The sequence below is a fragment of the Aspergillus undulatus genome, assembly GCF_047715775.1.
Source record: "Aspergillus undulatus strain CBS 261.88 unplaced genomic scaffold BDV17scaffold_78, whole genome shotgun sequence".
Taxonomy (NCBI): domain Eukaryota; kingdom Fungi; phylum Ascomycota; class Eurotiomycetes; order Eurotiales; family Aspergillaceae; genus Aspergillus; species Aspergillus undulatus.
This window is the reverse complement of record NW_027396682.1, coordinates 96220-118381: the sequence shown is the minus strand read 5'-3', so window position 1 is coordinate 118381 and position 22162 is coordinate 96220. Positions and strand designations below refer to the sequence as shown.

Here is a 22162-nt window from a genome sequence, read left to right as displayed (position 1 = left end):
CTAAGGTAATCGCTTCTTGTCTATTGCGAAGTTAGGACCAACCTCTAAAGACATCTATGAGAGCCAGCTGCCCAGCAGATCTGGCATCTCAGCTATCGAAGTAAGCTTCCCCCCCGAAAAATTGAACGAGCCCCGAGCGCCGAAGATCCCAAAACCACCAAGACTAAATGCAAAAAAAAAAAAAAAAAAAACGAGACCCAAAAGCAAAACCAAGGATTAGACGGATAATTGCGCAATATCAAGATGCATGGGAAAATAGAAAACCAAAACCAAAAAACGAATCCGAAACGAAACGAAACGAAACGAAACGCAGCAAGAAAAAAGCAACCGACTCAACAGCTCTCTGCAACGCGAAGCGAAAAGGAAGTAAAAACGACCCAGCGCCTTCAAAACCGTCCCAAAACCGTCCGTATAATTCCCAAGACAGGTATCATGCTATTGGATTATCGATGCTGTTGGGGTATCATGTCGTTGACAATAACGAGAGGGCTGCCCATTCTTCGTAAAAATCGTTTGGTCGTTTCCCTCCATTTCGCCAGAATGTCCGTTCCAAATATTTTTGTGGATTTTTGTGTTGTCTGTAAGATCTTGTACTGCTCAGCCGTGCACCTCCGGGATATCCAATGCCTAGACTCCGTCCAAGGCGAAGGGGAAGAGGATGGTGGGAAAAGACGTCAGGGCCCAGAGTGGTGACGCTTCAAGACGTTCAAATCACGGCGGGGATTGGAGGCCTGTTGTAGATGTTGGGGAGTGTTCATAGCACTATTCATGGCGGGGGTGCTCTGCGGAGGGGACTGCGGTTGATACTGGTTTGGTAGCATGTCCATTTGTTCGTAATACTGTACCCAAAGCGGCGGAATGCCGGTGGGCTGATGAGTGGATTGCTGAGGTTGATTGTAGCCATTGTTGTCACTCGTCGCTTGCGCCATTTGGTCGTGTTGCGGAGTTGGATACGCTGCCTGTTGAATGTTGCCAGAATCGTCGACCACACATGAAGGCAAGGTAACTCCTCCCGATGTATCAAACTTATGGACGAGTTGTTGGGCCCCGTTCACACTGGTGGTTGGCGGCTGGGGTGCGCTATAACCTCCAGCATTGATATAACCCGCGGGCGCCTGGGAAACAGCATCGTCGGGGCGGGCGGTAGCATATGGGTTCGCCATACCCGGAACTGGTGTGGAATAACGGCGCATCCCAGCTTCATTAGACTGGGCGACCCTGTCGACATTTGTTTGTTGTTGGGGATTTGAGATGTCGTAGTAGGGAGCTTCAGCTTCTTGTTTCCTGAGTTGTCTCTCGACTTGAAGGTCACCACCTACTGTACCACGTCGGCGTCGAGGCACGGGCGATCCAGAGGGATTATTCTGGGTGCGGTGTAGCTTCATCCGCCGCTGTAGTTTGACCGTTCCATTGTCTGCTGGCCTGCTGTGCTGTTCAAAGGCCGAAAAACTGGAAATATGACCCATATTTTGTCTCTTCTTCTCCTCGTTTCCAAGCTTCAAGCTTTCAGCCTTTCGTTTGTTGACGGACTGATTGTCCATGCATCGTTTCTGCTCTCCCAGGGGGTCTTGGACAAGCCGGTGGCAAAGGGAGGGTCTTGCTACACCTTCGCAGATTGATTTGTGGCAGTGAACAGTCTCTATGACGGCAGCCATTCTGCAAGCAAACGAGCCAATGTTACCCCTTTGCTTTTTCGAATTCTTTTTATTGATCAGCGGCCCTTCCTTGGTGTATCTGATTGTTGCTTCCTAGTCATAATTGGTTAGCACGGGTCTCAGCCATGGCTCTTCAGAAGGCTCACCAAAATCTCCCAGCAGTACAACTCTATCTCTTTGAGATCCTTGCTCCTCGCCTGGAAGCCCGCTATGTAGGGGGGGTTGTCTTTGGCACAACTAGTGTCAACCCACAGTTTGACCAAAACCTTGACGATGGCCCGGTTCTGCGTGTCGGTTGTTGGAAGAGTTGCATCTTCCTCTGGGATCTGGAATTTACCTTTCATTTTCTCCCTGGCATCATCGAGCGATGAGAACTCAGTCTCGGTGGGGGGCCCTTCGGTGGTACGTCCAAGTGCCTCGAGGGTTGCGTCTCGGTACAAAGGGTCACGCTCAGCAAGCCCATCGTCGATTTGTTGGTCCCAATCACCGCTAGTGGGTAATTTCCGCTCGCTGTCGGAATTGCGAGACGCACTACCGGGGGAAATATCATTGTTTCCTAAAAATGCAGAGAGCTTAAGTCCATGTCCATCGTCATCCACTTGCGACTGCGACTCGTGGTTTTCTTCCGTTTGCGTCAGAGCAAAATCAGAGATGTTCTGAGAATTATTGCTGGCATGGTGCGCGAGTGAGGAGTTGATGTCTCCCAAAGTCTGTTCGGAAAGGTGGAGAGAATCCGCCAGGAGTTCATGGCCATTGGCATTCTCTGCAAAGCTGTTAGTGGTCGAGGAACTGCCAGAGGAGCGATATCCCATTGCAACATCGGCGTTACCATTGGCCATGGGGTTCCCCGGTCTGACTTGCGATTGTGAAGGAGTGCTATTCCGGTGAATGGTAGGGGTGGGATTTAGAGGCATACGATTCTCGAAAGTTTCCCCCCTGAGACCCATGAATCCAGAGCCGGCATTCTGGGTGAATTGAAGTTGCGTGAGCACCACATTTGGGTTGACGGTGGCCGACCCCATGTCGTTGCTATCATTCTGAGGTCCGAGAGAGAGGTCGGTAGTTGAGCCATTGAGATTGTGGCTGCTACCCGCGTGAAGTCCAGGATTTGCAGCGTCAGCCGATTCAAAGGAGTACTGAGAATGATCATGCCGAGGAGACGCTGCCTGCAAGTTGGCATTGGCTGTTCCCATCACATGGCCAGAGCTGTTCTTCCACGTTTCATAGTCGCCGGTGCCATCAAGAGAGTCAAAACTATCGGAGCTTCCACTGCCCGCAAAGTTGGCCGAGTCGTAATGCGAAACATTCGAATCGGAATGAAAGCTGGTTTCTCCCGGGTCGTTGCCGTGAACGCGCTGCTCGTAACTAGTTTGACTGATTTGATAGCCAGGAGTGAAATCATGGCAGGAAGAGGTCTGGAACGATTGCTGTCCTGGCTGAGACATGATGGACTTGGCCTCATTCTTGTCCGGCAGAATGAAGGACTTGCCGAAATTCGACTGCATGGTAGGTCCGTGGCAAGATGACTGGGCAAAATTGCAACCCACTCCCGTGCCAACAGGCATCTGAGCTGAAAAAATGGTCTGCGGAACGCTCACAAAGCCTTGCAAGGCAGGGAATTGAGAAGACATGTCCTGACCAGCAGGAGCTGCCATAAGCTGGGAGACGTCGTTTGAATTGCAAGCCATGGCTGATATTCCCGAGGAGCCCTGGTAATATATCCTTGAATTGCAATGCAATGGAACGAACAAGAGTTCGGTGATAGATGGATGGATAACTGGATGGATTCTTGGAGGAACGAACGGTTATTTAAGGGCAAAACGGAAGATAAAGCTGATGAAGAGAATGACGGAAAGAAGGACGATCAGGGAGGTGAAAGGGAGATTGGCGAAGTGGAAGATGAAGGAATGAGAGACTTTATAGAAGCCTCAGGTAGAGGCGGTCTTGCTGAGCAGAACCTGGTGTCCACACTGGACCTTCACCATGCTGTTGTGAATCTAGTATATAGATTCACAGAAGTAGGGCTTTCTGAGGCTCTATGATAGGCTACACAAAGGTTGGGAGAAGATGCCAGTGATGAGGGCAGTTCTGGAACCTTGGAGTGGAGTTATCTGATTCACAGTTGTGTTGTGACTGCACGGGCCTCTGTGAACGATAGCCACAATAGCAAGGAGCCGCCTATTGAAAGAACCAATTGTGTCCGCCGATTGTGAATGGAGAAGTGCGGCTTTGCGCACAATCCATTGTCAGCTTTGCTTGGCGGTCCCAATGAGACTCTCTTCGACCGGAATGAAAACTGAGAGGCCAATCGATTGCACGTCCCTGCATGATGCGCTGCCCCCCAGAGCCCACTTGTAGATACCTTCATCGAAGCCTATATCCAACTTTCCCCAGGTTTCCGAAGAGGGCAATGCGAGTTAGGCGAAGGACGTCATGAGCAGAAAGTGTCACTCGCTTCCGCTTTTTTTGCATTGAACATATCAATCAGTTCGTCCGCGAAAATGGGAATTGGTTCGTTACCCCAATGTGTCCAGAACAATCCACGCTGACAGTGCCATAGAAAGACACCAAATTGGATTCTGACCCTCGAGACGTGTTCAACACAATCTCCTCCACCTTCAGTTTTTGTCGGCGAAGCTTTCAGGCTGAAGCGGATTGCCCACCACCATCGGCCCAGGTACATGAGGAAGGAAATAAATGTTCAACGAACTCGCGATCTTCGTGTTAGATTGTTCTTGACATAGGCCTTCGGAGCTGTCTCTGAAATGCTTTTGGCCGGATGTTGTAGCAACGACTTCACCCATTGGATGCATGACAGTACTGCTGAGCGAGTCTTGCTCGTTGTGTTAGTAGAACATTGCTTGAGCCAGTCCGATCTGCACTTACCATCATGTACCTTCCATTGCCAGGTTGGGTCTTGTGCACCAGCAGTGTGCGTTGGGCTCTGCCAAAGTCTCATAGTGCCGTCCGTACCACCAGCCCAGATCTCGTGCGCGCCGTTCTGTTCCGTCTGAAGCAAATCGATCTTCATCCGTTGGTTTGTAAGAGCCTTGCGTCCTTGAAGCCATCCGAGAAGCTGTCCAGTAACTCTGATATCATAAACCAGGACACCGTCGCTTTTGCGTTCAGCAATATAGAGATACCGTCCACACGAGCTCCAGAGAAGTTGAGTGATTCCGCACCCGCCAATATGACGATCTGCTTCGGTTTTTGAGACATTGAACGTCCCCAGAGATTGCCCGGACCCATTCGAATCATAGAGTCCGACATTTCGCGAAAAGGTACCGGCCGCCAAGATACCGTCTCGGTTCGGACTGAGCGCCAGGGCAGATACTATACCTTTCATCCCCACGCCTCCCCCGACCGACTGTTTGCGCTTGCTCGGTATTGTGGGCATCCAAGAAACAGGGCCCTCTTTCCCTGAACGGGAAACGTCAAAGAGACATATGAGGCTATCTGATCCGGTGATGAAATGCGTACCAGCCAAAGTAGGAGGGTAAATAATGCAATGGGGTGTTATGAAAGCTTCGGTCGTTGGGTTCACGAGCGAGTACGTCGCTACCGATTCTGGGACCAGTGCAGAGGACAGCCTGATCGGATGGTCTCTGACAGATGACAGGAACAAAGTGGAAGACGGCTCTTGAAGGGAGAAGAAAGGATAAAAAGCAGATGCATATGTTGGCTCTCCGGACGGCAGGACAGAGTATGGCGAGAGGCGATGAGGGGACTGCTGTTCTTCGAGAAGATCTGGGGGGCTGCACGAGGTTGGTTAGACCTGTAAACCCACACACTGAAATAGATAGAGCGTGAACTGACACAATGTAGGTTCTGATGTGATGGTCCGAAGAGTCTGTGAGGATTGTCGTACCATCTGGGGACCTGCCGGGTCATTGAATCTCAGTAAGAGCGCGTAGTGAGAGAGATGTGGCATGAAGCTCATGAGTGATGGGAGCGAGAAGAGACTCACCACTCGGCACCTTTGAAATAGCTCAAGTTGCCAGCCAGCTCACTAGCCTGCTTCTTATTTTCCTCACCTTGTCTCGCAGCATCAATATGTTGAAGAGGAGAGCTTTGAGCGGGATGCGAGTTCCTTATGATGCCAAAATCAGTTGAAGCAATACGTACTGGCTCCGAACTGGATATTTCGTTCCCCGGCATTCTGGAGGTCGCTGATAACTTCATGCTTGATCTTCTAACACGGTGGAAATTCAGCGCTTTGCATTTCCCCCAACTTCTATCCTGGGTTCACAATAAAGCGGGTTTTCTAGAGAGCCTTCGCCGCTGCGTACGATGGAAACGAAGGGCCTTATACTCAAGTCATGGAGTCGAGCAGGGTCAGCAACTCCCAACGATTAAGATAACCCTGAGCGAGATGACAGTACAGGGACCGTGAAAAAGTTGATAAAGTCAGCTAGCGTACATTACTAGTGAAACCAACTGACCCACGGCCTCTATTGGCTTGACGTTGGAACTTGATATGGACAAGCTTCAGATGTAGTTGATTAGCGTCGGCGAATTTTTCCCAGTTTGACCAAAAGCCTCGGCGCCGGAAAAACCAAGCTTGGCCGGCGACAACAACAGCGTTGGACAGCAACCCAGTCCCAGATCCAATAATATTTTTCAGCGTCAGCTCGAGCTTGTTGTTCCAGCAAGGAGTTGCTCCCTCGGTAAACTGCTGCAGCGGGGTTTTTCTTTGTCTCATTCCGATCGCGTCAACATCACGGGAAGAGGCCCGTTCATCCTTGGGCGAAAGAATGTTTTCTTCAAAACCCGCAGCTCCGTCAACTGGGCTCTCCATCAACACCAATTCAGCCAACTCTCTCTTGTGAGTTTTTCTCAACTTTACTGTTTGGTTCTTTGTCTTGTTTTGTCTAACTTTCTTTTCTTCGCGCCAATAGTGGTGGCAATTCTACTCAAACAAGCACGCCGGCCTCAACGGGCGCATCTGGAGGACTCTTCGGGACAGCCGCGGCCCAATCCAAACCAACTGGGAGTTTATTTGGGAACATGGGCACCACAAACACACAGCAATCGTCTGGATCGAACATGTTTTCGGGGCTCGGTGGTCAGTCAAGTGGCACGTCGGGCGGCGGATTGTTCGGCAACACCACTACTACAAGTCAACCGCAATCCGGCGGTCTCTTCTCCGGCACGTCTGGCGCCAACACCACCACCACACAAAGCGGCAGTACCGGAGGACTGTTCGGGAATACAGGAGGAACCTCCACGAGCCAAGCCCAGTCGAAGCCGCTGTTTAGCTTAGGGGGTTCGACTACGACTGGCACCGGGATCTTGTAAGCATCAGTCCAGTCCATTGCAGAGCTTGTGCGATAGTCTCAGGCTAACTAACATCTATATTAGTGGCAACACAAATTCGAATGCCGGTCAGCAACAGCAACAACAGCAGGCTCAAAAACCAACACTGTCGCTCTTCGGAAATCAGAATTCTACCGCACAGCAACCCGCACAAGCAACACCAGCAGCTGGGGCTTCGACTGTTATTCCGGGTGTGAAGGTGGATATCAGTAATCTTCTGCCGACTACGAAATTTGAGAGCTGCGCCGATGAGGTCAAGACAGAATTGGAACGCTTCGATACCTTTATACTTAATCAGATAAATATGTGCAATGAGGTCGCCAACTTGATTCCTTCCGTCGCCGCCCAAGGATCAACCATACCGAACGATGTGGATTATGTTCAGGGCAAATTGGAAACAATGCAACACGCACTGGAGAATGACGCTAGTGATATCGACCAGCTGCGTGGCCTCGTATCTAGAGACGCAGCTGAAGCTCAGGTCGCATTCCGTGCCATTGATACTCTCAAGCTGCCCTTGCAATACCAGTCGACAGGTGGCTCTGGCTGGTGGTCGGCTCAGGATCAGAAGGTGTCGGATTCCCAGTCGCTACGGTCGGCGCGCAAGAACACACTCGCTCTCCCCGATAATGTCGAAGGCGATCCTTCATCAAACTCTATCAATGGAGTACCAGTGAACTTGGTGGACTACTTCTCGCAGCGCTCCGATGAAATGGGTGTCGTCTTGGAGCGCTATACTCGGAACCTCAAAGAGATCGAGGACCACCTCCACGGGGTTGAATCTACTCTAGAACGCCAGATCCACGATTTCGCAACTTCGCGAAACCGTGATAGCAACGGAAATGGGGCCTTCAAGTCCGTCCTGAACGACCTTGCTGCTGTTCTCAGTGATGTCGAGACCGGAATCCTGGGTGTTGCAGGCCGTCTAGGTGCAGTTACGGAGCAGGCGCAGGAAGTCGTGCTGGGCGCGCCGTCTGGTCTGAGGCAGTAACTCCGAACCTGTGTTTGATCGAATCCTTCTGTATTTTATGATGGCATATGAGTCTGGTTATCAAGGTCAAGGAGCGGCAAGCCATATGTGCCTTATTGTGACTTTGGATACGGCGTTGAATTTAATAGAGTAAACAGGCGAATATACCTATTGGTTTGGCAACTTTCACATTATTCCAATCTCGTTATCTACGAAAACAGTTACACTTCGACTTGACTAAGTTGAGCAGGGTATTGTTGACCGGGTGGTAAACTTTATGTCCCGGCAAGGTGAGAGACATCAACACCACAGATGATTTACCCGCGGGTTACCTCTGCCTTTGTCCGTCAGGGAAATTCGAAGCCCGTCACCTTTCTCAGATGAGCAATTTCTCCCATTTCTCAAGGTCATCTCCCAATGGACCCCTCGCTTCTCGACTACGCTCGCTTCCACGGAATAGCGAGTGACCATACCGCAATTGATCCCCTCTCACACATCGACAGCATTTTCAACATCCACCGCGGAGACTCACTGCCTCAACACATCTTTACAGAATGCGAGACTCGCCTTCGCACTGCTCGCACCACCCTTGACTCAAGACTCCGAGAAGAGAAGCTCCGTGCCTCGAAGGAAAGCGCTCGTTTCTTGACCGCCGTTATCCGCGAGATCGAAGCGGGGAGTATAACCATCAGCTGGGATGAGCTTCTACCAGATTTTCATCTGTTTGACGATGCCAGGGTTGAGACGATTACTTTTCCTTTGGAGCGAGAGACTGATGTGAGATTGTCGAAGAGGCCTTTGCGGTATCGGGCTGAAGATATCGAGATGGGACAGCCCGACGACATACAAGAGACGCTCAATGCCTCGAATCTGCTTCATGGTCTACGAAATGGGTGCTCGCTGCTGGAACGGGTCAAGAAGGATAAGCTCAAGGTCTCGAAGGGATGCTTCTCGTTTATACAAAGCGTCAAGGGCAATGATGGGCCATCTGCGGAAGAGCTTGAGGATATCCTGTGGCACTTGCTAGAGGGCCGCTATGTACGTCAGTGGAAAGGCCTTGCCCAACTTCTACTAATTTGCTTCGAAGCAGAATGATCACATCAGTATGGACTCCCCTGAGCTCCTTCCATTGAGCACCGACTGTTTCCCTTCGAGTCCTGCACCTATCCCGGTTGAGCACATGCTGCCGAGCCCAGTATCCTCCACTGACGCTGGATTGGATTCGTATCGCCGTCGAACGACGTCAAGTGAAAAGAGAGCTGGCAGCTGTAAGTCTGAGGCAGCAGAGAAGAGGCCGATGTCTTCTTGCCCAATTCGAGCAACGCCGCAGGAGTGCCTAGCTTCGACTGGAGGAGATAAATCGAGCGATGATACCTCAGTGATAGACATCGAGCTGCCAGACGGGGAAGACCTCCAACCTGCGAATCTATATACGAAATCAGAAGAATCTATAATTGGCGCCACATCGGAAGAGTGCAGTCTTTCGGTGGACAAGACTTCAACGTCTGTATACGAGTCTGTGACTTCTGACCCAAGCAACGTGAAGACGGCAAATAATGATCATCGTACAATCAAGAGGGCCATGGCATCATCTTCAGAGGGCGCAGACCTTACTACCGAACGACACACCGTGGCGAAGAAACGCCGACAGAATAGCTCGAACATAAGCTCCAAAACAAAAGATCATACGGAATATTTGCATTCGACCGCCTTCAATGGAAACCGTCAACCTTCCTCCCAACACCTACTCAGCCATACTACTGCGATTGCCGAAAAGCGATTTCCTAAAAGACAAACAATATCAAACCAGGAGCCTCCGCCAAACTTCCAAGATCAATCTCATGGTGCTGGGCATCAAACCGCCTCAACCCAACGAGGCCCTGATGCACAGCCGCGCCTGAAGCTCGGCTCCCTATCATCCTTTCTAGAGACAAGAGGCAGAGGCCAGAAAAGACAAATCCCCGCAAAAAGTCCTTACTTCACCAGTAAGGACGTTCAAGCCCCCGGGCAGCCAAGCAACGACATCCAAGCATCTGTCCAGGAAGACCAGCCGAAAACTAATACGGTGGCTTCTAAGACTACGCATACATCTCTAATCCAACTAGTTCAAGCACCTCGCACTCCCGCGAACCACGAAGGCATAGTCCTCTTCACATCAACCGCACTACTAAAGACACACCCTAGAGTCTTACAATGCCTCGAGGGCTTAGAACACCCGCCCAAACTTGTATACCGGGACTACGCTAAAAGTTCCGTCACGCCAAAGCACCAGACAAGACCACAACCCCATTACCATCAAATACAAACACAAACGCCCCGTTCTCCCCTCCCAATTGAAGCAGATATCATCCTCTCCCCAAAAACCGGTATCATCCTGACAATCTCCCAGGCAACAATACAGCTCTACCTCCCAGGCCACAAATCAACCCTCACTGAAGCCATTACCAATACCAATACCTCTCAAGCCAGCATCAAAAGTATAAACTCACCCCTCCGAGAGTCCATCTTCCGCCTCTCATCCCGCTACGAACATCTATATATATTCATAACCCACAACCCGGAACAATCGAAACACTCTAAGAATCGACTGACAAATCTGCATCTCTCAGCCGATAAACACCTCCTGGCATCCCTAACCTCCCTAAACGCATTCTGCACCTCGTTGTCAAACTCTAACCCCGCTGGACAGTCTCAGTACCAGCACGCATCCATAACGCCGCTCCTAATCCCATTCACCCCGGAGTCGGTGGCGAATTGGATCCTTGCCCTCGCTCATAACCACATCTGCGTTATCCCGCCTTCTATACCCCACTTCGGATCTGAGCCTGGGTACAGAATTGCATTCACGCCCGTGAACCCGCAACCACAACTTGCCGGCTTGTTGGGAGATTCTGAGAGTATCTGGGAGCTCTTTTTGAGGAGGGCGGGTTTGAATCCGTTTGCGGCGAGGGTTGTCCTTGCTGTTTTGGGAAGGGGTATTGAGGATGAGGATGGGCGGTATGGTGTTGGGTGCCTTTCGAGGTTTGTTGAGATGTCGGCGGAGGAGCGGAGAGGGCTCTTTGGGGGGATAATTGGCGGGAAGATACTCAAGCGGGTTGAATCGCTCATTGAACGGGATTGGCAGTGTGATTGGGCGTTGAGGTTTGACGATGAGATTGAGTGAATATGGATAGGTTAAGGCATCTCGTACCTTGTTTTAAGAAAGAGCTGCGGGCAGCTAAGATGAGAGAGTCCTGTTAAAGAGAAGAGATATCCGGTGTTATTACTTATGCTCAAGAAGCCAACAAGGCAAGAGCTAGATTTAGAGTACATCAAGTGGTATGCAAAACAGTCATTTCACGCTTTCGGCAATAAATGCAAGAAACAATATCCCCGAACGCGAGAAGAACAGAGATGAGTTGTTCTCCTGCTATAATCCGGGGCTCCTTTTCTAGGCTTTATAAGGGCTGCAACATTGAGGATCATGATTTTGTCAAATGGTATAATACAACGACTCGTGCTCGGACGCTTCGGACCGAGTGGAACGAAACAATTTGAGGCGTCGGGTCAAATTCGCATCATGGAATTGCTTATTCGTTGATTTTAGCAAGGATCCTGGGAGTCGCTGTTAGACTGGTTTCGCTAATATTGCGGGTAACGGAAGACATACTCAGAGTCACGGAAGAGGTGGTACTCCTCCTCACCGACCTTGAGGGGGCTGCCACCGAACTAAGACAAATTCACGTTAGCAATTGTACTCCCCGAAGAAGTATGATGAAGCTAGATCCTCAAAGACTCAAGCCCATGCAATTCTAACTGATGAAACTGTCGAGACGTACCTGAGGGATCAGGACACGGTCGCCAGCGGCAACACCCATGGGGATGCGCTGACCATTGCGGTCAACGGCACCGGGGCCAACAGCGAGGACCTTGGCCTCGTTCTGCTCCTTGACGGAGCTCTCAGGGAGGAAGATGCCAGAGGCGGTCTTGGCCTCGGGCTTGACGCGCTGGACGAGCACGCGGTCGAGGAGGGGTGCGAGGTTCTTGACGTTGCGGAGGAGAGACTATAAAGAAGGGTAAATTTTAGTATATCTAGTCTTCTTGAAGCAAATGCCGACCTCAAAGCCGGGATCGTTGATGCAGGGGTCCGGCCGCGGTTGGAAAATTTGTCGGGCGCGCAGTTGATAGCCGGAGAATCATTGGGATAGCGTACCATAGTGAATGTGGAGATGAGGAGGTGATTAGCACAGAAAACGGCTTTAGATGCGAAGGGTAACAGGCGTGGATGGATAGAGACGTGGGAGCAAAAAGAGAAGAAAAGCGCAAGTCGACGAGCTGGGGAAGAAGATCCGATCTGGACTCGCGAGAAATTTCCAGAATGCCAAGACCTCCAGCTTCTCCACGACTGCCAGTGCCGAGGATATTCTAGCTCGAAACAACCTGCAAGCACAATCACAGACGAATCGATAATATTCATTGACTTGCTACAGGAGGCTATTTCCTTGAATGAAGTCGTCCAAGATCCGGCCTTGTTTCCCAGAAATGTTATCATCTCAATCTGGAGCTTACCACAGCTGCGACAGGTCTACAGCTCCTTATATCCGAAAACGCAGCAAACTACCGGGTGTCTAACCTTGCGCAAGAACAAGAAGATAATTAGAATGTTGCAGCTTCAAAAGCAACAATTGCTCATTTTTATTATGAGCATTATAATTATTTCATGATCAATGACTCCGTCTGATAGCCTTTCAGGCTTGTGCTACCACCTCCGTCCTCGGCCTCGACCTCCACCTCCATAACCACCACCTCCTCCGTAGCCCATCTGGGCTTGACCAACACCTTGGCCGCCAAATCCACCTTGTCCCTGCTGACCGCCGCCAGCACCGGGTTGCCCACCCATCATTGCCTGGGCATGTTGCATGAAAGCCATAGGGTCCATAGAAGCCGGGTCTAACCCTTGGGACATCATTGACGCCAGCATACCCTGCATCAGGTCTGGGTTCATATCTGGCATCCCCGGCATTCCTGGCATCGGCGGTGGTGCGCTTGCTGCTGGGGGCCCAGCTCCCGGCTGAGCACCGGGCATCGGAGGCAATCCCATCGTCAGGAAACTCTGCATGTCATCCAGTTGTCTCTTCTGGTCTCCAACTTCTTTTCGTAGCTCTTGTTGTTTCAGAACATAGCTTGCCCAGGTGAACTCGTCAAATCCGTAATTGAAATAGTCCGTCAGATCTGTTCCCGGCCGCCTCCATGGCTTGTCATCGTCGGGGAAGTCGACATCCATATCCGTCAATAAGACAGGCTTGCCGGTAGCTGGGTGGATGGGGTTTGCATGTACATCGATTGAGGACGCGTGCACCGGGGGGTATGCTGATCCTGGCTTCTGTGACACAGGTCTCGTACCAGCGGGCACTGACGCCGAAGTGTCAACCTTCGGTGTTACGGAGGGTGTCTGAGATTTAGGAGCGGTGGATGAATCGACGGATGGGGTTCGTTGAGGATCGGATTTTAAGCTTGCATGACGAGGGTGTGGACTGCGCAACTTTTAGCAAATGCGATCATCACGAGGACGATTGACCTCACGCTTCTGGAGGAGGCGCATCGGCGGGAGCCTCTGTGATGATATTAAAATCGTCCTAGTGCCCGTTATCAGTTGGGTCCGGCGTGATGGGTTCAAGCGCTGGTTACATCGTCGTCTTCCTCCACTTCTTCTTCCTCTTCCTCCGCATCATGGGAGTCGTGCATCGGAGCTTCGGTCGTCGGCCTTCGAGGGTCTCGGGGCTGGGTGACTGGTACCGCATCAGCGGGGTCGTAGAGGTCATCATCGTCTTCGTCCATGGTGCGCGATATTTTAGGATAACAGTGGATTTGAGAAGAGAGAGAAGTTGAAAATGTCGAAGCTCTGCTCCTTGTTGCACTGCGGAGACAATAGTGTTTGCTTTGTTTGCGTCTTCTGCTTCCTTTTAACTAACAAGAAACACGACAAGCACAAATAAAGTGATAAAGATCTCGTTTTGATAGGCTCTTGTTACCTTAATCCCTAAAGAAACCTTTTTCAAACTTTTATAAGCCTTGATCACCTTCTGAACGCTGTTCAGCATAAAGGAATCATGTAACAGGCAGTCACGTGCCGTCCACTACTTCCCGATCCAATGCGATAAGATCAACTGAACTGCTCAACATCTCTGCAATTTTCTTTCGAGGTCTTTCCAACACGCGAAATGCTACCGTCCGAACAGCCCAGTCAGAGCTCGACGCCCCGATCTTTTACAAGTCAAACCGCTTCCGCGGAAGACCTTCTCAAGTCACAGACAGTTGGTCTTGTCCATCTCTCCGATTTCCGCAAACGCCGCGCAGAGGTCCTAGAGCAGAAAGAGCGCGAGGCGCATGATAAGTCGCTAGGGAGGTTTACTTCGGGTAACTCAAGAAGCGCAACTCCTTCAGGTGGCGATGTGACAGACGGGTGAGTGAAGGCGTCCACCATTGTTCCCAAACTTGTCGCTGATCGCAACCGATAGAAACTCAACGTCACGGAGCGAGGGCCCCCCCAAGAAAAAGAAGAAGCCACTTTCCAAGAGCAAGCTATCCTTTGGGGATGACGAGGAAGAGGAGGATGATGGCGAACTTTCCAAGAAAATAAAGGCGAAGGCTGCCGAAGATTCAACTCCCATTCCAGCCGAGTTGAGTGCATCGCGGTCTGCTACCGGTACACCTTTCGACGAAAGCTCAGCACCGCAGTCTCGTCGCATCACACCAAATCCCAGAGCGCCACCTCCGCCGAAGACAATGACGAAAGCCTCTCTCAAAGCAGAAGCGGAAGCACGAGACGCCTTACGGAAAGAGTTTCTGGTGATGCAGGATGCTATCAAGAATACTGAGATATTAGTACCATTTGTCTTCTACGACGGAACGAACATACCTGCTGGTACAGCGAAAGTTAAGAAAGGAGATCAGGTTTGGTTGCTTCTGGACCGGTGTCGAAAAGTAGGTGCCGAGTTGGGCGTCAGTAATACCAGCGGGGCATCAAAAGGCCGAAAGTTCAATCGCCGTGAATGGGCGAGAGTGAGTGTGGATGACTTGATGCTTGTCAAGGGAGAAGTTATCATCCCACACGTAAGTTCTCCCCTCATCATAGTTGTGGCTTCTTGCTAACAGCCGGTTTCAGCACTACGAGCTATATTATTTCATTGCAAATAGTGTCCCCAGTTTCTCCAACACCGGGGGGCTGCTCTTCGACTACTCTAATAAGCCTCCGCCGCCACCTCCTACTGACGATCCTATGCACCGGCCGAGTAATGACGAGCTCGAGGGAGGCAATAGGGATCCTACCTTAACGAAGGTGGTTGATAGACGGTGGTACGAGCGGAACAAACACATTTTCCCAGCGAGTCTATGGCGGGAGTACGAGCCGGGCGCGGACTTTGAAGAGAAGATGCGTACGACAAGACGTGATGCTTCGGGCAATACGTTTTTCTTCTGAGCGCTGTTTCGCAGCACAATATATATAGATCATTACCACATAGACAGGCGCGTTGGAGCTAATGCATGTTTCTAAGATACCCAATGAAAATACTGTCACCTTCCTTAATCCGAATATCATTTTCGCCTATTGTTGTCTTGTAGCAGACCTCAACTTGGAGCAGTTCCATAAGTTGCAGGTGCGCGGCCTCGCCCGAGGCCGTTTACAGCATCCTCACTCTCTGCTCCCATCTCAGTTTCTCACTGGAACCTTGCGACAGTAACAACAACCTCCTCATTAAATCGGCTAGCCAGCGCCGTCGATTATGGACTCCTATCTCAGATGCAATTCCCTTCAGTGCCGAGCATCTTTGAAGGACAGAGCCGTCGTCACAACTTGCTCGTGAGTATTGCACCTAGAAAGTGGCATCATGCGCAGCTATTCGAACCTTCTGAGAGCTACATGCTAACTTCTCAGGCACATTTTTTGTATTCAGTGCGCCGAGTCTTCCGGCCTCACACGATATGGAGATGAACGTCCCTGTCCCGCTTGCAACATGGCCCTCCTCAACCCCGACGACGCCGTATCGACCGTTCTGCAACCGACAGAAGATTACAAGACAAGTGTGCTAAGTGGACTCGACCCCAACACCATCATGGAATGTACCGGACGGGCCCTAAAATTCTGGGCGTATCAAATGACTCAGGAGACGTACGGCTCAACCTGCCTATATCACTGCGTGCAGCAAGGCTGATACGAACATAAGTGTCTACCAGGAAGTTCTAGGCAAGACACTGAAGGATAAATACGCAAACTTGAATACCCAGATGGACAAGGTGATTCACAACGCCAACAAGGACATTTCGACGTTACAGAAGAGACTTAATGGTTCGTGCATCTGTCAATCCGGCTATCTACTGAGACTCGATTTGATAATATAGCACCAGATATGCAGACGGCACAGGAACTACTGCGCAAGGAAAACCAAAGGCTCGCTAATATGTGCCGAGAGAAATGCAAGAAGTTTACGCAAATCACCCATCTCTACAATGTTCTCAAGTCACGAGCCATGAGATCTCAGATGCAAACCGCCGCTGCTTCCCGAGCAATGAACTCCCTTGACGCTCCGCGCAATGGCCCGGTGAACCCAGCCTTACAGGATCTCGGTGCATCGATGCCACCACAGACCCCATCAGCCTATCAACAAAGAGCATATTCTGTGGACTTGGGTGGAGTAGAGCAACTTCATCGCCATCAACGGAGTGGGACGGGAAGCTCAAAAGGTCGAAAGCAGAAGGATGCAAATGCGATGCCTCCTCCGAGTCGTCCGGTGCTTGGACTAAGAAGCGGTACGTGGATACGTTCAGTCTTTGCATGATACCGGGAGACACTGACCAGCGATCTTCAGGCGAACCTCCAAATGCTACTCCAAAACACCGTATGCGACTTGCCCCCTCACGTCCTTCAACTGGAATGTCTCAACTACCAAACGATAGTATCATGCTGGAACGCTTTCACGCTAATCAACCGCCCACCGAAGGATACATGGACGGCCGTCATCATCCTCCTACCCACCGGGAGGCTTTGAATGTTCAAAGCTATAGACCGACTGATGGTGCTCCGGGGATAGCGTCGTTTTTCAACAGCACGCTTAGTTGATGTGAGGCTTGTGTATGGATTTATATAAGAGATATAACGACGGGTGCCCCTATATCTATAACTATATCGAGGTACGACGTGGTGCGATTCTCCCCCCCCATATTACAGGGAAAGTATATATAATGCGACATGACGACAGAATCACTTCAAAATGAGGAAACCACACAATTACTGACAGAGGTAATTAATGTCGAATAGATAAATAGATTTTTCTAAACACAATTCAGATAATTTTTCCCATTTGTGCTTTACATAAAACTGGTCTTCAACCGAGGGCCTTGTATGTTCAAAGCGCCGGCCGTCGTTCCTGCCATACATACGCACACCACGGCAGATGAGAACATAAAGCGAAACCCGCGAGACTTAGATTTATATCATACTGTCAGTCCTCAAACAAACAACTGCACCTATAAATAATCCCGAAACCCCGTCCCTCGCAGAGCAGGAAAGACACAAGGACTAGGGCTAGTCACCGGTCCACCCTCGGACGGACGGAAGCAGCAGCAGCACCACTCTACAGCGTCCCGCCGTCATCCTTCCATCCGCCCGCCTGCCAACCGACTGTCACCCACGCCACGACCCCATCTTTAATTATCTCCATGACAGGCAGCCCCATGCGATCAGGAACAGCTTGTGTGGACCTTCTTGATCTCGATGTTAAATTTAAGCTTATTTGGACTGCTGTATTTGCTTTACGTGTTTCTTTACGACTGTTTTGTACCGCTGTTCCCATACTATATCACTCCACCAAACATACTATAGTACTACCATGGCTGACCATCACATATTCCAAGCCATAGGTAGGCTTAAAGAGAGATGTAATCCGGACTAGCTCCGGCGGGTATTATTGCCAGAAGAGATGTCTATGTAAATATCACCACCTTGTCCCAATGAACAAGGGTCCGTAAGCTCAGCCGACGAGTATCTACGATGTCGAGGTACTACCCTAAAGTCCGCTGCATAATCTGAGCGTAGATATTCCCAGCAACAGAGGGCACGGCCTCAAAGGACGAGAAGACTGGATAAAGATCAGAAAAAGCAAAAGGGACAAGAGGGAGAAAATGTCCATAACTGTCCCCACCGCTCAGGTGGAAGACGAATACTACCCAAAGAAGGGCCGAGTCGACAGATTGCCCTATCACCGGGCGAGTAAGTTCTATATACCCACCTAGATCGGTATTCATGGAGCCATTTCTAATGGGTCGAGTCTAGTCCTCGACGAGCCAGTCTCGAAGCGCATCGCCCTCTCGGAAATAGCATACGGGTCACTCTCAAAGTCGCGTCCTCGCCCCGTCTCAATAGAACCCCTTCGAGCCCGGGTGAGCAACGCATGCGGACAAGTCGAGGACCGCTGGAACGCCACCTTCCACATGGCCAACCTCTTCGGGCCAGATAGGAATCGAGAAGCCGGGAGGCGCATCGGGTATCCCATGCACACGGACTGTTGGCAGCTTGCATGTCGCGAGACCGGAGAGGTAGAATTGAAGGGGAACCTGCGTGCATTCACCCTTGGAACCGGGAAGAGTACAGAGAGCTGGGGCACTCCAGCTATGAAATTTTGCACCTTGTTGGAGAGCGCTATGAGTATTGCTGCTTTGATCAGGGACCTGTCTGGGGCGATGACGTGAGAGCGGGATCAATCCGAAGAGCCTTCTTGTACCCACACAGGACCGTTATGGAAGGAGATTGGATTGACCAATTTGGCACAAGCAGGGTAGTCCGCTGCGGATTCCTGAAATTCAAGCGTTGATTAGGCAGGCGGCTAAAGAATACCATCAGAACCATCAGAACCACCAAAACCTCGAAAACAGGTGAGAAAGAAGACCAAGAAGACACCACTATCACCGCCCTCTGTCTTTGCTAACGTACCATTTGATATTGTTTTCACGATCATGGATGTGATCAAGGAGGATCGTTCAAGTCCTCAAGCGAGGATTGACGATACAAGGAACCTGCTTGTGGCGTTTCAGTGGACGTTACCGACTTCATACTGGATTGGGCGATGCAGTCCTAGCCTTGTATTTCTGATAACGGACTTAGCTGCCTCCCAGACTCGGCAGTCCGTTGACTGGGTAGGGCTTTGTCTTGGGCTTGAGGAGCTGATGTTGGATCCGCACTGGTTTTCTAACAGTGGGTTAAATTATCGCTGAAGGGTGCGGGAATCGTTGGAGGGTATTAAGAAGAAATTCATGGGTATCGGCAATGGGGGAAGTCAGTGATGGGCCGCACCTGCCTATTACTAGACAAAGCTAAGATTGAGATTGACTTTAGAAGTATGTTCTATTTTGGATCTAAGAACCTGAAGTCTGTCCGTACAAGGAAATATCACCTTCGTCAATCATCTTTACCATGGATTTAAGAGAAGGAAACAAGAATGAAAATATAGAAAACCGTCATGCCGTGCGTTGAGAATGAACCTCGTATAGAATTAAATTATGTAGATCAGAAAACGCCCCTCTTTTTTTTCGTTTACGCAGAACCAAACTCCTTGATATCAGTTTGCTTGCCCTGGAGAGCAAGAGGAACGATACCACTGACGTGCATCTCAGGGCCGTAGACGTGCATGTTGAGGCCAAGCTCCTCGCCGACGGCCTTGATGTTCTTGAGACCCTCCTGGTAGTTGGGACCGGCACGACGAACCCAGATCTGAACCTTGTGCTCGTTGAGGACGGGGGCGACCTCCCGCAGAGCGCGGATGACACCCTTGAAGGTGGAGGCAACGTTGGTGAAGTTGGCAATACCACCACCAATGAAGAGGACCTTTCCATCGGGGTGAGTGGGGGCGCGCAGCATCAGGTCGAAGACAGTGCGGGCGTAGTTGAAAGTCTGTGTCTCGGTGGGAGCACCGGAGTATTCACCGTAGTTGGCGAGCTCGCTGACGAAACCAGCGGAGGCAATGGCATCGGCGTAGACGACGGAAGCACCACCACCAGCAACGAGAGTCCAGACACGACCGTTGGGGTTGAGAACGGTGAGCTTGAGAGAGGCACCTGTCTTAGCATCCATATCCGAGATGAACTTCTCCTCCTTGCTCAGCTCACGGCCAAAGGGAGCGGGGAACTCCAAAGGAGGGCCGGCATCGACGTTGACCTTGTCGGACGTAGCAGCGGCAGCCAGGCCGAGGTTAGCAGGGCTACGGGCAACAGCCCACTTGGTACCGCACTCGAACTCAGCGGTCTGGTCGATCTTGGCAGCCAAGTCAAGGAAGTGGACTTCAGCGGAAGTGGCATCGGCGTTGGGGATAACCACGAGAGGGTTAATTTCAAGGTAGGTGAACTGGCAGTCGACGTAGACAGCGTAGAGGCGGGAGATGAAGTCTACCAGGACATTGTGGACGCCCGAGGGGACCTTGCTGAGGAGTATGGAAGCAATCTCCTCGTTCGAGGGGTAGTTCTTGAGGTTGACGGGAATGAGAAGCTTCTCAGCCTTAGCGTCAACGTCACCAACGTCAACACCACCCTCGTGAGTGAAGAGGATCCAGTCACCCTAGGACATATTAGCTCTGGACGTAGTAAACAAGGTGTTGGGGGACCATTCTTACCTCACGCACGGAGTGGATGTTGACGTAGTACTCGGTCTCCTGGGGGTGAGGAACGAAAGGCTCGACGAGGAACTGACGGAGGACACCGGTGACAGTCTCAACCTTCTGTTCCTTTGTAGCACGAGCCTCAATCCATTCCCTAGCCTCAGCCCAGGTCTTGTTCAGGGCAAGTAGACCGCTCTTGCCTCGCCGCTTGATCAATTGGTCTGGCTTGGCCACGAACTTGGATCCGGGGACCAGCAGCCATGGGTATGTAACCTCCGCCTGGTCGAGAACATCCTTTACAGCAAGGTCGTCGGGGAAGTACAGAGAGGCGAGTCTGGGAGGAGGGTTGTGAGTGCTGGAAGGAGGGAGAGGAGTCGGCTTGATGACGGGAGCGCGAGTGAGGTGGTAGTTGAGGATGGCCTTGCCATCGGCTTCGAGGATTGACTTTGCGGACATGGTGTATGTGGAGGTGAGGGACGAGGAGAGGTTGTGAGGTAGTAAAAGGTCGACAGAGAGAGTAGAAGGTAGTAGGAAGCGTGTATGGGAAGCAAGCCCCGGTTGACAATTAAGAAGAGTATATGGAAGAGAAGGAAAGGAGGATGGAGGAAGAGAGGGAAGGACGTGAGAATAATTTGTCTGCGAGGTCGGCGGAAAAAAAGGCCTTTCAGATGAAGATAAATTATGGTGAAGGGGCTGAGGAGGGGGAAAACAAAAGGTGTGCTGATGCCGGTACCTGGTAACGATGTCAGTACTGAGGATTCTGATACCGACAGATACCAAACCAGAGGAACAGAGCAGCGGTGGGGCATTGGGCCCCTCGTGCGGTCAGCTCCAGCGACAGCTGTTGTTGGGCGGGAGGCGTCTGATTCCTACTGGAGCTTTATCGATACCGAGATAGCGTTGGGGATCGCCCGCCCGGTAATTTTTAGGTTGCAGTATCCGCCCTACGCTGTAGCCTGAATACCTGTTCCCACCGCAACAACTCCATCCCACGCGTTTTGTTGAGTCTGATATTCTAGCTCTGTTGGCAGACTTGCATAACACTATCTTTATACTAGTCGAGACTAGGAGATTCGAGATTTGGTGGGTATATCAGGTGGCATCTTGGTACCTCGACCAGAGCTTCTCGAAGCTCGGAATGAGGGGCACCAGACCCTGTACACAGAGTCGACTCCGGAGTATCCTTGGAACTTATACTCCGTTCCCCAGCTTCTCGGGATAATAAGAGTTTAGAGAACCTTTGTTTTTCTTGCTGAGTCTTACTATACTATTTGCTTCGCTTTATATTGCTCCATAGTGTGTCTGATTCGAGTTCCGGGGCGGAAATCCAGCCCGTATCTAATCGTGGACCCAACAGTCTGGGGTATCCACCAAATGCTGGATTCTTCGATGTAGGCCCCGGCACGATTCAACAACGGCTTTCATGATAGATTCTTCAGGGTATCGGCAAGAACGATCACCATAAAATGACAGATTCTTCTGAGTAGGCGCAAGTACGACCACTTCTTCTTTGGTCTCTCAATTGGAAATGGTGACATTAGTATTATCCATGCTCACGGAGCTGAACAAAATCTTTCTCTCGGTCTCCGGAGCTATCT

The 22162-nt window shown here is 50.9% G+C and overlaps 11 protein-coding genes across 11 annotated transcripts; 6 read left to right on the top strand and 5 right to left on the bottom strand.

Moving 5' to 3' along the window:
• Nucleotides 1-590: 590 nt before the first annotated feature.
• BDV17DRAFT_225332 (uncharacterized protein) lies at nucleotides 591-3557 on the bottom strand. Its single transcript, XM_073755694.1, has 2 exons — nucleotides 1802-3557; nucleotides 591-1748 (listed from the first exon to the last, which is right to left on the bottom strand). Exons 1-2 carry the CDS (start codon nucleotides 3341-3343, stop codon nucleotides 675-677), a joined length of 2616 nt encoding a protein of 871 aa, XP_073610777.1. The 5' UTR covers nucleotides 3344-3557; the 3' UTR covers nucleotides 591-674.
• A 591-nt stretch (nucleotides 3558-4148) lies between these two features.
• On the bottom strand, nucleotides 4149-6093 carry BDV17DRAFT_225330 (uncharacterized protein). Its single transcript, XM_073755693.1, has 4 exons — nucleotides 5623-6093; nucleotides 5472-5534; nucleotides 4542-5410; nucleotides 4149-4488 (listed from the first exon to the last, which is right to left on the bottom strand). Exons 1-4 carry the CDS (start codon nucleotides 5835-5837, stop codon nucleotides 4274-4276), a joined length of 1362 nt encoding a protein of 453 aa, XP_073610776.1. The 5' UTR covers nucleotides 5838-6093; the 3' UTR covers nucleotides 4149-4273.
• Nucleotides 6094-6280: 187 nt separating this feature from the next.
• Nucleotides 6281-8201, top strand: BDV17DRAFT_275861 (nucleoporin FG repeat-containing protein). The gene is made up of 3 exons (XM_073759273.1): nucleotides 6281-6480; nucleotides 6554-6949; nucleotides 7017-8201. Exons 1-3 carry the CDS (start codon nucleotides 6410-6412, stop codon nucleotides 7960-7962), a joined length of 1413 nt encoding a protein of 470 aa, XP_073610775.1. The 5' UTR covers nucleotides 6281-6409; the 3' UTR covers nucleotides 7963-8201.
• Nucleotides 8202-9344: 1143 nt separating this feature from the next.
• Nucleotides 9345-11176, top strand: BDV17DRAFT_275858 (uncharacterized protein; the record flags this gene model as incomplete). The annotated part of the gene is made up of 1 exon (XM_073759272.1): nucleotides 9345-11176. A coding segment is annotated over exon 1 (1577 nt), but the record flags the coding sequence as incomplete, so codon positions are not given.
• BDV17DRAFT_275852 (GroES family chaperonin) lies at nucleotides 11177-12243 on the bottom strand. Its single transcript, XM_073759271.1, has 4 exons — nucleotides 12134-12243; nucleotides 11760-11984; nucleotides 11591-11649; nucleotides 11177-11535 (listed from the first exon to the last, which is right to left on the bottom strand). Exons 1-4 carry the CDS (start codon nucleotides 12134-12136, stop codon nucleotides 11511-11513), a joined length of 312 nt encoding a protein of 103 aa, XP_073610773.1. The 5' UTR covers nucleotides 12137-12243; the 3' UTR covers nucleotides 11177-11510.
• A 151-nt stretch (nucleotides 12244-12394) lies between these two features.
• fip1 (cleavage polyadenylation factor subunit FIP1) lies at nucleotides 12395-13956 on the bottom strand. Its single transcript, XM_073759270.1, has 3 exons — nucleotides 13609-13956; nucleotides 13504-13556; nucleotides 12395-13454 (listed from the first exon to the last, which is right to left on the bottom strand). Exons 1-3 carry the CDS (start codon nucleotides 13756-13758, stop codon nucleotides 12680-12682), a joined length of 978 nt encoding a protein of 325 aa, XP_073610772.1. The 5' UTR covers nucleotides 13759-13956; the 3' UTR covers nucleotides 12395-12679.
• Nucleotides 13938-15508, top strand: BDV17DRAFT_275845 (FAM50/XAP5 family protein). Its single transcript, XM_073759269.1, has 3 exons — nucleotides 13938-14383; nucleotides 14439-15033; nucleotides 15086-15508. Exons 1-3 carry the CDS (start codon nucleotides 14142-14144, stop codon nucleotides 15398-15400), a joined length of 1152 nt encoding a protein of 383 aa, XP_073610771.1. The 5' UTR covers nucleotides 13938-14141; the 3' UTR covers nucleotides 15401-15508.
• A 196-nt stretch (nucleotides 15509-15704) lies between these two features.
• On the top strand, nucleotides 15705-17038 carry BDV17DRAFT_301381 (uncharacterized protein; the record flags this gene model as incomplete). The annotated part of the gene is made up of 5 exons (XM_073764244.1): nucleotides 15705-15781; nucleotides 15857-16090; nucleotides 16146-16267; nucleotides 16321-16728; nucleotides 16788-17038. The coding sequence occupies 5 exons, from the start codon at nucleotides 15705-15707 to the stop codon at nucleotides 17036-17038; spliced, it is 1092 nt and encodes a 363-aa protein (XP_073610770.1).
• Nucleotides 17039-17643: 605 nt separating this feature from the next.
• BDV17DRAFT_275843 (uncharacterized protein) lies at nucleotides 17644-18020 on the top strand. Its single transcript, XM_073759268.1, has one exon. It carries the CDS (start codon nucleotides 17653-17655, stop codon nucleotides 17836-17838), a length of 186 nt encoding a protein of 61 aa, XP_073610769.1. The 5' UTR covers nucleotides 17644-17652; the 3' UTR covers nucleotides 17839-18020.
• A 79-nt stretch (nucleotides 18021-18099) lies between these two features.
• Nucleotides 18100-18666, top strand: BDV17DRAFT_295933 (uncharacterized protein; the record flags this gene model as incomplete). The annotated part of the gene is made up of 2 exons (XM_073763188.1): nucleotides 18100-18187; nucleotides 18251-18666. The coding sequence occupies 2 exons, from the start codon at nucleotides 18100-18102 to the stop codon at nucleotides 18664-18666; spliced, it is 504 nt and encodes a 167-aa protein (XP_073610768.1).
• A 638-nt stretch (nucleotides 18667-19304) lies between these two features.
• aclA (putative ATP citrate lyase subunit (Acl)) lies at nucleotides 19305-21413 on the bottom strand. The gene is made up of 2 exons (XM_073759267.1): nucleotides 20580-21413; nucleotides 19305-20524 (listed from the first exon to the last, which is right to left on the bottom strand). The coding sequence occupies exons 1-2, from the start codon at nucleotides 21018-21020 to the stop codon at nucleotides 19508-19510; spliced, it is 1458 nt and encodes a 485-aa protein (XP_073610767.1). The 5' UTR covers nucleotides 21021-21413; the 3' UTR covers nucleotides 19305-19507.
• Nucleotides 21414-22162: the final 749 nt, after the last annotated feature.